This window comes from Mytilus trossulus, chromosome 14, assembly GCF_036588685.1.
Source record: "Mytilus trossulus isolate FHL-02 chromosome 14, PNRI_Mtr1.1.1.hap1, whole genome shotgun sequence".
NCBI classification, from domain to species: Eukaryota; Metazoa; Mollusca; class Bivalvia; order Mytilida; family Mytilidae; genus Mytilus; species Mytilus trossulus.
The window spans coordinates 25,778,906-25,796,868 of record NC_086386.1 but is presented as its reverse complement, the minus strand read 5'-3'; the positions used below and the strand labels follow the sequence as shown (position 1 = coordinate 25,796,868).

The 17,963-nt window shown below is 33.4% G+C and overlaps 1 protein-coding gene across 1 annotated transcript; it reads right to left on the bottom strand.

Annotated features, from left to right (window-relative positions):
• Positions 1-1,091: 1,091 nt before the first annotated feature.
• Positions 1,092-12,511, bottom strand: LOC134696249 (alcohol dehydrogenase class-3-like). The gene is made up of 11 exons (XM_063557934.1): positions 12,404-12,511; positions 11,445-11,546; positions 10,554-10,695; positions 8,640-8,730; positions 7,690-7,822; positions 6,692-6,778; positions 5,319-5,448; positions 4,013-4,143; positions 3,775-3,910; positions 2,209-2,347; positions 1,092-1,185 (listed from the first exon to the last, which is right to left on the bottom strand). Exons 1-11 carry the CDS (start codon positions 12,422-12,424, stop codon positions 1,155-1,157), a joined length of 1,143 nt encoding a protein of 380 aa, XP_063414004.1. The 5' UTR covers positions 12,425-12,511; the 3' UTR covers positions 1,092-1,154.
• Between the last annotated feature and the right edge of the window lie 5,452 nt (positions 12,512-17,963).

Genomic DNA, 17,963 nt, shown 5'->3' with positions numbered 1-17,963 from the left:
CAAACAAAGACATAAAGACGAACAAGACTTAAAAAAACACATGTAAAACAAAGGCTTAGGAAGTACGAGCCTCATAAAACAGCCTTGAATGAAATCAGGCGATCCTAAAGAGTAAATCATATTCCAGAATTCGAAGCGACACTCTTCATGCTGCATATGTCGTTTTTTAGTCTTTCCCGTAAATTCAAAATCGGGAAAAATAGACAGGATTGTGGTTGAATCGTTTGAACAAACCAGAGAGGATAATGGTATGTCAATACGAAAAAAATGAAGAAACCCCCCCCCCCCCCCCCCAAGAATGACTGATGTAATAAGTAGACCAGTAAAACAATGATAAATTCCAAGGAAGTCCTTTTCAGTTTTCAGTTTTCAAATGGCAAAATAAAAAACTCAGACACATAAATTGAATAAAAAATAACTGTCATATTCTTGACTTGGTACGTGCATTTTCTTATGAAGAAAATGATGGAATAATGCAATCGCGAAAGGAAATAGGCAATGTGCCAAAGGGACAATAAAGCAATAAAGCAGAAAAAACAGCAGAAGGTCTTCAATGGGTCAATACAGCAAGAAAACCCGTATCCGAAGGAGGGCTTTGAATTCAATTGGCCTGTTAATAAAAGTGTGTACCATTAAATAACTAGCTAAACTCACCTGTAATGAGAATAAGAATAAGAATTTTATTAGTCTAAAATCCAAATAAAGTTGAGAAAGAAAATGGGGAATGTGTCATAGGGACATCAACCCCCACCATAGAGCAGACAACAGCCGAAGCCCACCAATGAGTCTTCAATGCAGAGAGAAACTTCCGCACCCGGAGGCGTCCTTCAGCTGGCCCCTTGAAACATATGTATACTAGTTCAATGATAATGGACGTCAGGCTAAACTCCATATTATACACAAAAAACTAAAATTAAATGTTCGTACTTTATTTGGCCTTGTTAACATTTTTTTATTCGAGCGTTCCCGATGAGTCTTTTGTAGACGAAACGCGAGTCTGGCGCTTATATAAACTTTCAACCCTGATATCTATGATGAGTTTATTTGCATTGCATACAAGTTGTTATATATATGTATATAGTTATAGTTCGAGTCTACTGTTTATCAATATGTAAACAGTCTATGTATTGTCTTTATCCTCTTCATTTTTCACTTCATTCCCACATGTTTAACACGGTTCTTAAGCTGAAAAGAAAATACATTTCTTTAACATAAAAAATTAAATGGTGAAAACGAACATATACATATTTTGATTAAACAGGATAAATATAACGTACACCAATTGATTCTTCCTTTACATTGAAATTTATTTAGATTGTCTTCATATATATGTGTCAATGATTTGTTAATTTTAATTTTGTGGTGTAAATGAAAATGCAATAGCAAAATGTGAAATCACAAAAATGCTGAACTCAGAGGAAAATTCAACACGGAGAGTTCCTTATCAAATGGCATAATCAAAATCTCAAACACATCAAACGAATGGACAACAACTGTCAGACAAGACACTACTATCTGTAGTTAATTCTGATATTAACACCTAGTTCATCCACACTATGTTTTGTCTTAGAGATGTAGGACTGGTCATATCGTACATGCTATGTTCTCTTTATATTTTAATGTTATATTCCCTATAGTGAACCTTTTTTACTGAGTCTACATTCGCCTAGCAGGTGTTGCATGTATACTTGGACGGTTGAAGTAACAAAAAGTATTTTGAAAAGTTAATTTTGTGATTAATGATAATGATAATATATTCTTGATATTTGAATACAGACATGGTATGTATGCATGTGTCACTAAAAGTATATTTTTCCAAGTTGTTGCGATATTGCAGAGCTTTTTTCTTTTAAAAATCACCGTATTTGTACTTGAATGAGCAACACTACACGTGCTACAAGTGGATCACGAACTGGTTATCCTATCACAACATCAAATCATAAGTGACACACAAACAACTACACACTTCTTAACATTTTAAAAAAAATATGGAAAGAGCTTATTTTGGTAAGACTGTTGCTCATATTCAAGTGTGAATAGAAAGATGTTTATGTTTCCAGTTTTTCCTCACATACATGAAATTTGAATGACTTAAAAAAACGCATAACTCAATATTATTACAAATAATTACTGATATTTCACATGTTAACATCTTTTGAAGGCTTTGATTATTTGTTTCTGATGTTTATCCTTAGAATTGTATCTCACCTTTTAGATTCCCGCATGAGGTCAAATGCCTCGTTTACTTTATCTAATGACATTGTATGCGTTACAAACTCGTCTAATAACACGTCGCCATTCTTGTAACTTTTTACAAGTCCTGGAACATCGTCTTTACCTTTATAATCTATAAGGAAATGCAAATAACTGACAGTTATACCTTTTGATGAGGTAAATACAACGGTTTTTGCTACCCAAAGTATTTATTTGTTATATTCGTGGTATGATAAATGTAGCATTGAAGCATACTCAAACGCTTCATTTGCTTATAACATCAAAATAGTATAATATTGATAACAGCGATGATGTAAACAGTTGGTATTTAAACGTGATCGTTTGTAAAACTGGCTGTCAACAACAAAGATTTCAAGCAATTCATTATAAAATCCAGGATATTATATGAATTATATTAAATTCTCCCTGCCACTTTGGTGCTTGTGTTTTTGAGTCATCTCAAATGAACACTACTTATTGTTCCCAACAAATCAGTCTTCAACTTGGTGTCAGGTTGAAGTTTTTTTTTCTCCGTTTGACTTTGAGATGAAGAACCGCAATAAAAGCGTTATACTACTTTGTTTTTTATGTGGTTTTTTTTTATGTGCATGTACTGATTATTTTGTTATGGATCGATACTCTATATCATTTGTTTTTCTATTACAAAAAGTGATAAGAAAGTTAAATAATAAAAATGGTAAAATTTACTTTCTGCAGCCATTCAACATTAACATTATTTGTTAACCGAAGCTCAAATAAAGGTTTGTTTGGTTGAATTTTACTTATTCTAATAATGGTATCTTCAATGAGTTTAAAGCCTTCTATTATTTAAAAAAGATATTTTTGGTTATAAGGTTTTACATTTAGTAAGACATAGACAAACACATTTGTTTATATAAAAACATGTGACAAGAATTGTAGCTTTTTTTATAATACAGTTTCGATGCAATGCATAAATGTGTGCTCGAGAGAGATTTTTTTTAAATCAAAGATCTAAGAAAACGTGAATTACATAAAGTTTGATTTGCTATTAATCCTGGTTAAATGTGTCCACCTCCCTTTATTTTGGTCAATTTGTTTTTTTGATGCCTAAATAAATAAAAAAAACAAATTGGAAAATTGCACTGTTTTTGGCAAAACTTTTAGGAATTTTGGTTCTCAATGCTCTTCAACTTCGAACTTTATTTGGCATTTTTAACTTTTTTGGATTCGAGCGTCACTGATGAGTGTTTTATAGACGCAACGCGCGTCTGGCGTATATACAAAATTTACTCCTGGTATCTATGATGAGTTCATTTGCTCGTCATATAGTTAAAGTTTGTACACATTATATATGATCTCTAGAATATATCACATGCATCTTAAAATTCAGCTCAACTTTCCGAATCAAAAAAGTCCCTACAAATGAAAGAGGCACGCAAAAACAACCTTGGGGTTATTTCGATCTTCTTATAGCCCAGGAAAACTATAATACAGCTTTGTACAGCATATAGTGTTACATATTTATATTATGAAACATAACTGTTATTCATCTCGTATATTGTAAACACAATGTCTTACCTCCATAAAATGATCCAAGAATTCCTTTACCCATTGTAAAATTAAATGGTTTGGTGCAAAATTCATGCGTATTCGGTGCAATGCCAATTATAATGGTTTTACCCCAGCCTTTATGTGTTGATTCAAAGGCGGTTTGCTGAAATGGAAATTTGTCAGTTAATGATGAATCTCTATGATATAATATATATCATTTATATTTTGAATAGTTTGATCTTTTTAAAATGATATGTGAACTTACCATACATTTCACGTTTCCAATACATTCAAATGTATAATCTAGGCCACCTCCTGTCATTTCAGCTAGCACTTCATGGAGTGGTTTGTCATGATCCTTTGGATTAACTCCCTCTGTCATACCAAAAATTTTACCTAAAACATATGGTAGAAAGTAAAAACACAAAAATACTGAACTCCGAGGAAAATTCAAAAAGGAAAATCAAAAGGCAAAAGGCAAAATCAAAAGTCCAAACACATCAAACGAATGAATAACAACTGTCATATTCCTGACTTGATACAGGCATTTTCTTATGTAGAAAATGGTGGATTGAACCTGGTTTTATTGCTAGCTAAACCTCTCACTTGTATGACAGTCGCATCAAATTCCTTTACATTGTCAACGATGTGATGTTCTCATTTCCGTTTAAAGGAAAAATGAACGAATTGGTTATTAAAAACTCGCCAGTCAGAAAATAAGAATTTTAACTTACTACATGCACAGAAAGATGGAGAAACACGAGAAAATGTCACGTAAAATCTGCAGATGAACTTATGGACCACAGATTGGGAAGCAATTTCTGCTCCAAAAGTGATACTCATTGTTACGCTTATTCATGGCAAAAAGTGACACAAAAACATGTTTCATTCCGGAATAACATAAATATATAGAGAAGAGGATGGAATTTTGTTTTACAAATAGGGGGAATATATCCGTGAACATTTGTGACGCTGATATTAGGTTATAGTAAACGACCGCGAAATCATGATGGTGGGCCTAAATCATTAGGATATATATACATGCTTCAACTTTAACATTTACAACCCTTAATAGGAATCAATGGCTTCTTTTTAATCATACTTCACGTATTTAAAGCAATATGCTATGAAACAAAAATCCTAGACACAATTAACTTGAATGTTGTTAGCAAAAAAAAACCAATTCTCCTAAAAACAGATTAATTTCAACCAAAATCATTATTTCATATTTCGTGTCAGTTTTACCATTTAAAGCCAGTTTAGGACTTTGATAAGGCATCTTGATTGGAATTAAACAAAAAAATCAATGAACTCATCATAGATACTAGAAATGAAACAATGTATCTTCAGTGATGCTAAAGGCCAAACTAATTGGAATTTAAAAATTCAGATTAAACACCTATCTTCGCTAGCCAAGGATCGGCTTATAGGCTATGGAAGAAGTATCAATCAAAAGGACACATCGCATGATTTTGCAACACAATATCCATATATACGCACAAAAGTTGTTTGGCATTTATAACTATCATATAACATAAATGTAATACGGCTACGAGGGCCAACAGTATTACCTTGTTTGAACTTGTCTTGGTTTATGTCGATACCTATTATACGGGAAGCACCTGCTTTTCTGCAACCCATTATTGTTGCCATGCCTATTGCTCCTAAGCCCCAAACAGCGCATGTGGAACCCGGTTTGACCTAATAAAAAGATTTAAACAAATACTAGTATAGATTTGTAAAACTTGAATAACAAAACAATTCTATGGGTCTGATCAGAGACATCAATATATATATATCTCTGGACTAGCTAGTAGACGTATAGTGTCAACGATATATAAATAAATCAGGTGTATATAAAGCTTTAACTGAGAGAAGAATGAAACAAAAAGATGATTTTCTCTTTGATTTGATATTGACAAAGAGAAAACTGAAAATAATCTGCGTTTAACTATTTCATCACTCGGTTATTTCAGGCTGAAGAAACATGATTTCACATACTAATTTTTGCAGAAGTCAGTGACGGATTTTAGTTTTTCTTTTTTTTAATAGTCAACGATTATTTTAATTCGAAGTTTTCCCTGACCTGATATTCATGATTGTGACTTGACACTATGATTATAAAATTTATTGATGGAAAGATGCTCCTGTTTTATCACGACAAGAGGAAGGAGGTGAGAGAGGCAAATGATGGCGGATTTCTGTCTGACACCATAACAAAATTAACAACAAAAATCACAACTTGCCTCAACTTCTATATTTTTCTTTAGCATACGTTTTTTTCAATATTTGATGATGGTAACAATAAAACATGTGTAAGGAAAGGTAAAACTCAAACAAAACTATTGATTGTTTTGTCGCCAAAACTAGGGAGATGTGATATAAACTTTATATTAAGCGCTTAAAGCTGCTTGAGGCAATGGATGGTTGACGGTCTGAAACAAACAGTTTTATTCCCTATAAGTTGTGTTTTAATGTTTATAAATGAAACTCGGATTTTATGTGTAAATAGAAGAGTTTTACTGTATATGTTAACCGTTGGACAATAACTTTTAAAAAATATCTACTATATATCTTAATGTGTAAATAGTATGTTTACTTGGAGATAATCCTTGTTGTTCCTTATGAATGAAGCTTATATGGAGAGAGGAAGAAGAAGTAACCCATAGCATATTATGGTGGTGTTTGAGTGCAGAATTGTCTGTCATTACTTATAGTGTACCCCTATTTAACGTACTATCTGGATATACGTTAAAGACAAGAAAGGGGTTTCAGCAAATTTAAGCTGTATTACTGCTAATGAATTCCATCGTCGATTCAACGGTTTTAAGGTTTTACCAATTGTAAACGTTTTTAGAAATAATTCATTAATGTATGTGTTTTCCGCTACAAAAAAATTCTGACATAAAAAATAACATAATTCGTTGTAAAATAATAATTTTACCTGAGCTGTATTGAGGGCAGATCCATATCCTGTAGCTACTCCACACCCCAGTAAACATACCTTGTCCAAAGGAGCTGATGGTTCAATCTAAGAAAATAAAATAAAATAAATGTATAAAAAAAAATGCATTATAACCAAGATACTGTTATTTTCTGTGATCATCATTTGTGCTAAATAGTCATTGTATATCAACGGAAGCCTGGTAACACATGAGACGGATGAACATACAGATGGACAGATGAAAATAAAAGTACATGTATATGTTTTTGAGTTTAGAATGACGTTCATTTTCACTGTTTTATTTACACTTTTTATTAAGGGGCCAGCTGAGGTCCACCTATATAAAGGATTTTCTTGCTGGGTTGAAGACCATTTGGTGGCCTTTTATGTTTCGTCAAGAAATATCAACCATTTTAACAATGTTAAAAGCTTTTTATTGAGACCATGCAGTGTAGAGATGTTGTGAATACATCTTACAGAGTCAGCTATAACATGAAATTCTCAAGACGGTATATACAGTAAACGGTCAAAAATTAATCTAGACTATTTTGAAAAATTTCACATGAATGATATGTGTGACAACTATGTCAGACATTGGTATCCGAGATCCATATGCTTATAATGCATACTAGAGTTACATGTATATCTTTATCAGAGTAGTCCATCACATGAAATAATTTATGTTTTTGTAGAACATGGTCAAGTTATTTACCTATCTAGTTTTTCATAAAAATCATAAATGAAAACAAAATGAAATTGATTTGGCATCGATTCCATATTGTGCGAATAGTATACGTATCCAATCACGCCAAGGATGAAAAACAAGGTAATTTTTTAGACAATGATAATTTCTGATGTTGTTAGTGTTTTGTAAAGCTGGAAAAGAAAACACATGGTGATCTAAATGTTATACGCTTTAATTGAAATTCTTAATCGAGATTTATAAAGTTATAAGTATCAAATTGCTTATGTGAATTTTTGTTATTTGTTCATATTACCTTACAAACCGACATCTCAGGTACTACAATGTACTGACTGAATGTACTGCAGTTTAGAAAATGGTATATCTGCTTCCCTCTACAAGTAAAACGAGTTGTTCCATCCAACATTGTTCCCAAGCCGTGAGTACCACTACAAATTAATTAAAGAAAAAAAGTAGAGAGTATTGGATCTGTCTGATTTCATATCTGTAATCTTCCATACACCATTCTATCATAAAAACTTGCGTTTATCATATTAAATTGAAGTATAACACAAATCGATGCTATGCAGATGACAAACCGAATACGAAAGGGCCGTGGTTCGTTTTAGTTTTGCGAAGTTTCGTTTTCGACTTATGAGATTGATTATCCCTTTGGTATCTCGTGTCTCTCTTTTCTCAGAAATGAGTTTTTGTGAAAAAGATGTTCTTTTCATTCAGAAGAATAATGAATTTATCTTGTAATTCAAATTGATCAAATATGCAGAGTTTGTTCTGAGTCTTGGTAGAAAAACAAATTGTTTCATTTGCTACCAAAATTTGCATCTTCTATACTATAAACGATCTAAATTTTGAAACTACCCATTTAGAATTTAATATTTTTTCTTCTTCATAAACAGATTTGGCATAATTCATAATATAATTGTTACTGTTTTGAAAAGGCAAACTTAATAGTTTAACCCCGAATTAAGTTGTAAGTCGGTGTATGAAAGCGGTTTTTGAATAACAGTACTAGTCGAAGGCTTTACATTTGAAAAAAACAAAATCGTTCCGAAATTTATTTGTTACCTTTTATATTTTGACTTATTCTATGTCGGTTTGTTTAGTTCGTTTATTCTTCTATATAATGGCTCACATTTATGTATTGTTTTTGATTGAAACAGAACGGACAAGCAGACAACCGTCAATGGATGCAAATAACAAAATCAGACAGACACGTCACATTAAATTCTAAAACCTCAATCTTACCCTAAATACTCATCGCATAGGTTTGTCTTGCCGCTCTTACAACTTTTACATTTATTACACTGTGGAAGCCATAACATAACCACGTGATCTCCTGAAAAATACAAAAAATAAAATGTTCTCCAGAAGCGGAAGGATCACATTTCTTTGTATCATATGATATTCGAAATTTATCATGATACATTGGTTGGATAATACTTGCAAGAACGGTAATTAACATCAGACTTGTTTCAAACTTCTTTTTAGGATCTCCACATTTATAACATATGAACATCGTTAACCTACAGTTGCCTCTATCTTCGGACATATATATACATGTGAAATATATGTATACAGTCGGTTAAGTCATTCTCTAATTGTGACCAGGGGTGTAGCACCCAGTATGGCAGGCGCGGTTTTCGCCTTACCATTTTTTTTAACGATACCCTCTAGAACGCCGTACCAATATTAAAGTGTCCTGGACTAGAGAAATCATAAGAAAGGAATGTGTTAAATAAGTATGTATGTCGATGTGTATTTATGTCGATGTACATACGACATTATATAATAAACTGGGTTGAAATCCCTTAGATAGAAGGGAAAGCTTTGTTACCATAAGGTTGTATATCAAATACTTAGTGGATTTAACATTGATTGGTTAAATACAAAAATTAGTATATCTTAAGTACGATGTTGGTTCTCATTGTACAACTCTAGGCGATCGGATTATGAATATTTGTCGTACAGTTGTCACTTGTTTAGCCGAATTTAATAATTATATGTTGTTGGACTGCGTTGAAAGTGTTCAATTCTTTAAGACTGCAGAGTATTCCATATATTCCGTTGTTTTGTGTGGCGTCCAGTTCGATGAACTAGTATACATTATTGTGTATGGCTAGCTGAAGTTCTCGTCCAGTACCCATTGAATGATTTGGGCTCTTCGACTGGGTTGTTGTCCCTTTGACGCATCCCCCATGCTATTCACTCGTCAATATACATATACCACGATACATCTGTACGCCATGCACTGTGCAACAACCTTATATCTTAGTTGCATGCTTTTCGTTTGTAAGCTGTTAGTGGATTTCAACTAGCTGTCAGTAACTCTCAGATAAGAACTTAGTATCTTTTAGTTCTTAGCATATACAAGTAACCGGCCAGGTCCACTCTGTGTTTTGGTTAGATCGATGTATTTCTATTTGCATCCAACTGATGAGTTAAGATTTTTCAAATTATTCTAATAGTTCGTTCTTATGTTGTACTGTTACAACACTATCTCCCTAGCATTTTGATTCCCTCCATATTCTATATGTGTGTGCCTGTCTGAAGTCAGGAGCCTGTAAATTAGTGGTGTCGTTTTTGAATGTTGTTCCTATTTGTTTTTCGTTCATTCTTTATACGTAAAGTTTGCTCAGTTGCATTTTGTCCCAATAATTTTGTTATTTCGGAGTCTTTTATAGCTGACAATGCGGCATGTGATATACTTATTGTCGAAGGCCGTACGGTAACCTATTACTGTTAATTTCCGTGACATTTTTTTTCTTGTGGATAGTTGTCTCATTGGCATTCATACCACATCTTCTTTTTTAAATTTCCAGCTGGAAAAAGACGAAGCATAACATTTACATGTATATGCACGCAAAAAGTAAATGCGGCGTTAACCTCATGTAATCGTTTATTCTGCAATGAGTCAAAATGTTAGTAGATATAAAAATAAACGCGCGTTTACTTCAATTTAGCAATGATTAAACCATAACACATGCAAATAAAACGACATTTTTATAGCAATAATATACCATTTTAATCGAGAAAAGAAACAACTGATGTAATTAATTATATTAACAAATCTTCTCTGAGGGAAAAATACTTGGCTATCAGTCTTTCGAACTAATCATGCTCGTACCACATTTGTTTATTTAAAATAAAAGTTTTTCTCACCATCTTTACAATCAGTAACACCTGGCCCCACGCTTTCTACCACACCAGCACCCTCATGTCCGAGGATGACAGGCATCTGACCGATCTTTAGCGATCCATTTAGGAGACTAAGATCACTATGACAGACTCCTGTGTATAACACCTGTAAATGTATTAATGTATCGTGATCTTACCTCGATACATGCATAAACATTGATACTGTGTTTACAGCAATGATCATAAGGTCATAAGATTGCTAATCGTTCCATTGGCAATCAAAAACATCCATTTTTCATATTTTTTGATAGTTGTAAAATTTACGACTGAAGGAACGACTTTTAGTTCCCTATTGATAATTTTCCCTTTTCGGATGGTGATGTTCTTTTGGCATCATCTACCGATGTTTATAATCAACAACTCGTTCGCTATGCCCGTGTCTGTTGTGACGTTTTTGATTTTAACGAACGAAATCTATGTTTTACTGGTAAATTATTTAGCCTGTAATCTCGTTACCACAAATTACTTAAAACCTTTACTAAATTCTTCCATAGATATAAAGATTTTGTTTTGAAGTTTGGTTGTATCTGTAGAAAACTTTTTTGAAATGTGATAGCACATCCCTATTTTTACGGAAATGTTGTTAACCGTGCCCGGAAAAGTAGAAACAATCCTGGTATCAAGCCATTAAATAAACTTATACTAAGCGGTTACCAATCAACACTGTCTTTAGATCATTGACTATTGTTTCTAATTGGTATTAATATTGATTTTGTTATCAGTTAGTTAAAAACAAACTAAATATTATTATTATGATATACACATATGCACATTTTATGTACCTACAATTTGTCGATACCTGTATCTTGTCATTTCTTTAAAAGTAATACAATATACTCCAAAAAGTTATTATACCTTTACTAGAACTTCCCCTTTCTTTGGTGGTGCCACCTCGACAGTCTCTATGGAGAGGGGTTTTCCAACTTCCCAACAAACAGCCGCCTTACATTGTATAGGCTGTAATGTAAAGTTAATGATTATTTTATGTTAAACATCTTAATAAACTTTTGTACATGTGTGAAAACTGACCACTGATACAAATTAAAAGGATATGTTTGTTTCAAATATATGTCATTTCACCTGAGCAATAGCTTTTTGTGACAAAGCTGGCCTAAAATTAAACTTTTTTGGTAACTGAATTAAGTTTAATTGGTTCATGCTACGAATATGATTTATGTGTACTACACTTAAACTGTTGATCTACAAGCTTTAGTTTATTTTAGGGTTACTACTGTATATCAAGCATGTCAACACCGAGGTTGGGAGTTGGAACCCTTTTTCAGGTGTGTTATAATCAATTGTTTTAAAATTGCCAAGGATTGCCTGTTTTCATACGAATAAAATATTGCAGCCACGAATTTTTTATATAGTGTATATATAGTGCTGAAAGTAGCGTTAAACATAAAAAAAATAAAATTAGTCTAATATAAATGTCGAATTTCATGATCATTGTTCATACATTTTGTACTTCTGTTTGTCTAAAACACATTCATGGGTTGAAAGTACAAAATCTTCGAGTATAATACATTGTATGTACTATAATAGTAACAGTTTCTGTTTACAAATTCATGGGTCGAAAGTACCAAAGCTGTGATTTCAGCGTATTTGCGGTATTATATTCAGAATGTAATGAATGTAAATAAAATCAAGATGAAGGTATACGTCTATGTAACAACAATACATCGATAAAAACAGACACAGGAGATTGTTAGGACAAAAACATGTGTCTCTACAACATGACAGGCTCAAAATCGCCTTGATGCCTCAAGTATAAATCTAAAAATATATATCAGTATATAGATTAAAAAACATACCTTTAGTTTTGTATCAGCCATTACTTCAATTTTTGTTTACGTCAAATGTTAGTATGAAATCCAATATAACATCTTGACCTTCGAAAAAGGAGGTTTTGAATTACTTTTTTTAGTATGTCGATTATTGTACTTTAAATGTATTGAAACGAAAAATAAAATAAACATTTCTATGGTTGACATCATTTAAACTAAAACTTCCGAATAGCTTCATACATTGTAGCTGACTTGGCGTTTTTGCAAATCATATGTGTGCTGTAATAAGTTGGATTTTCCAAGCATATTTCTAGAATCATAGTATGTAACTTTAAGTGAAAAAGTGGTTAGACAGTAGCCCTTTTTGAGCTTATGTTTTTTTTTCTGGGACTATTTTACTTAAAGTTAGAATAATAGTCCTAAGTTTTAGGAATGATGCGATAGGTTTGCTGGAGTTTTAGACGAAACATTAATCCACATTTCCAAAAAATACCTTTAATTACTCGATGTAATAAATTTAATATGTTCGATAATGACCCAATGAATAAGGCCGCTATTTATACATAACTCGAATGGCAAGTTGAACAACTTAAATGCATGTAATAAATAATAAATCAAAAGGGAAAGCAACAGCAAAGAGGTGAAACATTTTTTACAATTATTGTTTTTCAATGTGTTACAATGTGTAGAAGACAAGGATTCCTAATGAAAAAGATGGACTGGGTAAATTTTAACAGCTAGTTTGCTTAAGTAAGAAATAAAGCAGAAATATACACCAATCATTACCAATTATTAAATGTATACATCTCGTAAATAAAATGTCCGCAACCGACCAAAATTAAATTGAATGCAAACATGGGCGTGGTAGTTGTCACAACAGCCATACACTATGAAAGTTTGAAAGCCAACTTCGATTAAATAAAAATAAGACTGTGGAATGATATTCCAAGTCTTAGAGTACTCAATCTTTTGAATTCTGGCTACTGTTTCCTTCACTTCCAGCTTACTGAAAATGTTGAGGCCTATGTCCTCTTTTAATGAATTTAAGGGCCCATTTTTGCTCGTTGAACACATCGATTTATATATATATATATTTGTAATTTAACCATGATAGCAGATGCACTTGCAATTTACAATATTGGAGTTTCTATTATACATGTTATCGTGGTTGAGTATTAAAAAGGATATAAGTCGTTACAAGTTTATTCTGTAAAATAGTGGGCATTTTTTCTCGGAGTAACAATTTGCTCTCAGCTATGTGCTATTTATATAAAGGCAGGTGGGCAAGTTTGGAACGACGTGCTTCATTCGAGGCCTTTAAAACAGTGTACCCCAAGACTTCTTTAATTAATTTTAAATATAACTTTTCCTGGTATGAGCGTCTTAAAGGTCGAAATAATTCACGAGATTTTGCTACAATTAAGAAAATCGGGGCTACTGAAGTATCAACAAGTGTTTCTAGAAGTGTACTAGGGCTATCTAATCAAATTGTTGTTTTTTTTTATTTGGAAGCGAAGTGAGAGTACTTACTTATTGTTTCTAAGGATTTTTATAATAAAATTTGTTAAAAATTGACTTTCCATTTGAATTGAAAACTATTGCTTTTGATTTCCCAATATTTGCTTGTAATTTCCAAAAGAAACAATCATTACTGAATGTATTAAGACAATTTTTCAAACCCTCTTTGCTATGTGATATTACTATCAAACTAGTGATTCTTTATAAAATCACATGCATTTACCATTAAGAAGATATTTTTTAGAATTGGAACTAAATAAATGTCATGCTTCCGATGCGATTTTCGTAAGTTACCTTCATCAGGAACGAGCAAAGCACAATGTTTGAACAGCAGAGTTCACAAAGTTTCTCTTACAAATATACAGTCATCTACGTATTTGAATTGATTGTTATTTTACAATCAGGTCGTTTCTCTTGGAAATCTAAGATGACAGCAGTTTAACGATGTTCAAATCTTGTCAATCAATTGGGAAGAGACAAATCAAAGAAACAAACAAAAAACGGGTGCGTCGACAATATAAGTATGCATGCATCTAACGCTCTATATGAATCCATACTCAGTCAAAATGTCGCATATGAAAAGTAATGATTTTTACGATACATGATTCACTGCACTGAATACTTATTTCAACAACTATTTATTTTTCGTTGATAATTAGGACCAAATTATTTGTATACGCCCTTTTAATAGCGTGTTATGGTTATTATTATATACCGTTGTCTGTTTGTAGGTATGTTCGTTTTTTGTCAACATGTCAGACAAAATCGAAAATATATTTTAACTAATTCGCATGCGAATTTGTTGATCTATTGACGAAAGCTCTCGTTAGATTTAATTACACTAGAACACACCCGCGAAATCGGGGGCATATACAGCTTGTAAACTGTTGTAGGGTGATTTTTTTTTTATAAAAGATATTATGACTGGAGAATTTCATATAAGGTATCAAAAGCCCTCTCCCTTTTTTCCAAAGTCCGTTTTGTTTCCTTTCTTTTGAATTCAATTATTTTTGTGTTTCTGGCCTTATACTACAATCATTCTTCGCCTTTGCTACAATGCATTTTTTGGGAAAAGTCAAATTAAATTAAAAATTTGCACCGCTTCAAACACAAAATAAATGAAACTACTTATAGACCATTATTGTTCTAATAAAATATGTGCTTCTAGAACAATCCATCAGTGCTTTTCCCTTTGAGAGCCATATTAACCATGTTAACATGCTAATTGTAGGATTTGAATCTCGTATAAATGACTAAGGCTCATTTGAGGGGTGGTCTGAGGTGCCCTGATCCCGAAATCCCGGGCTTAAAAACATGAAATCCCACAGTGCGTATTTTAACGGAATTCATATCCCGACATCCCCAAATTAAAACAAAATATTCCCACATCCCGTAAAGATCAATCCCGAAATCTCGAGCTTATAAACACCCGATCCCGACGACCCAAATAAGTCCTGCCTCCCTCTAATGTCTACCCTACTTTCATTTTGGCCAAATCACTACTTTCACTTTCAACAATAAATTTGTATGCCCCATTTATGGGAATTATGTTTTCTAGTCTGTTCGTTCGTTGTTTGTTCTTTAGTCCGTCCGTCTGTCCTGCTTCAGGTTAAAGTTTTTGTCGAGGTAGTTTTTGATGAAGTTGCAGTCTAACTAACTCGAAACTTAGTAAATAGTTTTCCTATATAATAATCTTTCTAATTTCAATGCAAAATTAGAGATTTTATCCCATTTCACGGTCCACTAAACATAGTAAATGATAGTGCCGTTCTGGCATCCGTATATTATGGACACATTCTTGGTTCCACATGTTTTTAATAATAATACTTACTTCAATATATATGCAACTAGTATGACCCCTTGGATAGTAAATATTTTAGAAAAAAGTTGACAGAAAACAGAGAGTCTCTGTAAATTATTTAAGGAATGACTGTAATATTTTTTCTGTATATGAATAAAAAACATAAAAAATGTGGTGCACACTGAATAACGCGCGTAGCGGGTTATTCAGTGTGCACCACATTTTTTATGTTATTTATTCATATACAGAAAAAATATTACAGTCATTTCTTATAATTTTATTCTAAATTCAATTTTAAACCGTAAAAAAAACATTAAAAAAACGTTGATGACGTCACGGTCACATGACTTGATTTTGTCTATGGGCTGATAACAAAATAACGTCAGCCAATCAGAAGACGCGTTACATCCAAAACTAAACTATAGTAGTATAACCGTAATAATAAACGCGAAAATAATTGTCTCTAATACCCCAGTCCCACTAGGCCACACTCGCAACACGATCAGTGAAAAAAATGCAAATTTTGATGATCGTGGTACGATCGTGTAGGTCGCAGTAAGGTCGTACCACGGTCGTTTTGAGGTTTTCAAGATCGTGAAGAGCGTGACAAACTTTGAACATGTTCAAAACAATCGTGGTGCGGTCGTGGCGAAATAAAAGTCGTGGTAGAAGCGTAGTGAGAGCGCACTAAGATCGTGGTAAGATTGCAAAGGTCGCTGTACAATCGTAGCGAGAGTGTAGCGAAAGCGTGATTCTATTCGGAGATATTACGCTACGATCTCACAGCGACGTTATCACGACCTTACTACGACCACCACGTTCTCACCGCGACCCAACTACGCTTCCACTACGACTTTACCACGCTGTTCACGACCATAGTACGATTCTAGCACGCCCTTGCCGTCCTCATCACGCTCTTCTCACGACCTTACTACGTTCTCACTACGACCATCATTTTTATTGTTATTTTCACATAAAATATATGAAAAAAAATCCCTATATTTTGTTTGTCTGAATGTATTTATCCATTTGTTTTAACGGCTCAACCATGCTTCTCGTTTTTATATAGATTAGACCGTTGGTTTTCCCGTTTAAATGGATTAACATAAGTATTTGTTTGGGCCCTTTATAGCATGCTGTTCGGTGTGAGACAAGGCTCCGTATTGAAGGCCGAACCTTTGCCTATAATGGTTTACTTTCATAGATTTTTACGTTGATGGAGAGTTGTCTCATTGGCACACATACCTAAATATATATATTGACACCTCTGTGTGATCTCTGCTATCGTGCACTAAAATATCGACATTTGAGCTTAATTTATGGACCAGCAATAGGTTGTAATTTAGGTTTGATTGGTCGTTCCGACATCTCTTGATGACAAAGTATTATACTACTTATGTGTATAGTATCAGTTTAATTGAAGTCTGGAGCAGGCATGTCAGTTAACTGCTAGTAGTCTGTTGTTATTGATGTATTATTGTCATTTTGTTTATTTTCTTTTGTCACATCTTCTGACGTCAGACTCAGACTACTCTTGAACTGAATTTAAATGTGCGTATTGTTATGCGTTTACTTTTCATCATTGGCTAGAGGTATAGGGGAGGGTTGAGATCTCACAAAACATGTTTAACCACACTATTTTTGCGCCTGTCCCAAGTCAGGAGCCTCTGGCCTTTGTTAGTCTTGTACTATTTTAATTTAAGTTTCTTGTGCACTATTTGAAGTTTAGTATGGCGTTCATACTTTGCTCCCTCTGCCTCTACATCAACCCCTACCACCACGCCCACGTGTTCTAGTAGATTTGGGTGGCATGACTGTATTTGTTTCCGAGAAATCTCCGTTTTAATCAGAAAAAGAAGGAATGGAACTAAATTGATATGAAACACGATATTGACGGTATTGCTGAGAACGTAGTAAGATCGCGGTATGAACGTAGTAAAATCGTGGTAAAAACGTGCTATAATCGCAGTAAGATCGTGTTGCAATCGGATACCTCGTGGTATGGTCGTAGTGAGAACGTATAGAGCGCAGAAAGGTCTTTATAAGCGTAGTGAGGTCGCAGAATAAGCGCGATGAGAACGTGGTTTAATCGTAGCGGGATCGTTGTAGAAGCGTAATCAGGACGTAGTAGTATCGTGAAAGCAACGAAAATTAATCGTTGCTTTCACGATGCTACTATGTCCTCTCTACGCTTCTACAAAGATTCCGCTACGATTATACCTCGTTCTCACCGCGCTTATTCTGCGACCTCACTACGCTTATCAAGAT

Excerpts from the sequence above, each read along its gene's own strand:
- LOC134696249 (XM_063557934.1), bottom strand. The coding sequence starts at position 12,424 with ATGGCTGATACAAAACTAAAG. Across the intron at positions 10,696-11,444 it reads AAGGGGAAGTTCTAGTAAAG|GTGTTATACACAGGAGTCTG; the intron begins GTATAATAACTT and ends ATACATTTACAG. Across the intron at positions 3,911-4,012 it reads TTGGAAACGTGAAATGTATG|CAAACCGCCTTTGAATCAAC; the intron begins GTAAGTTCACAT and ends TTTCCATTTCAG.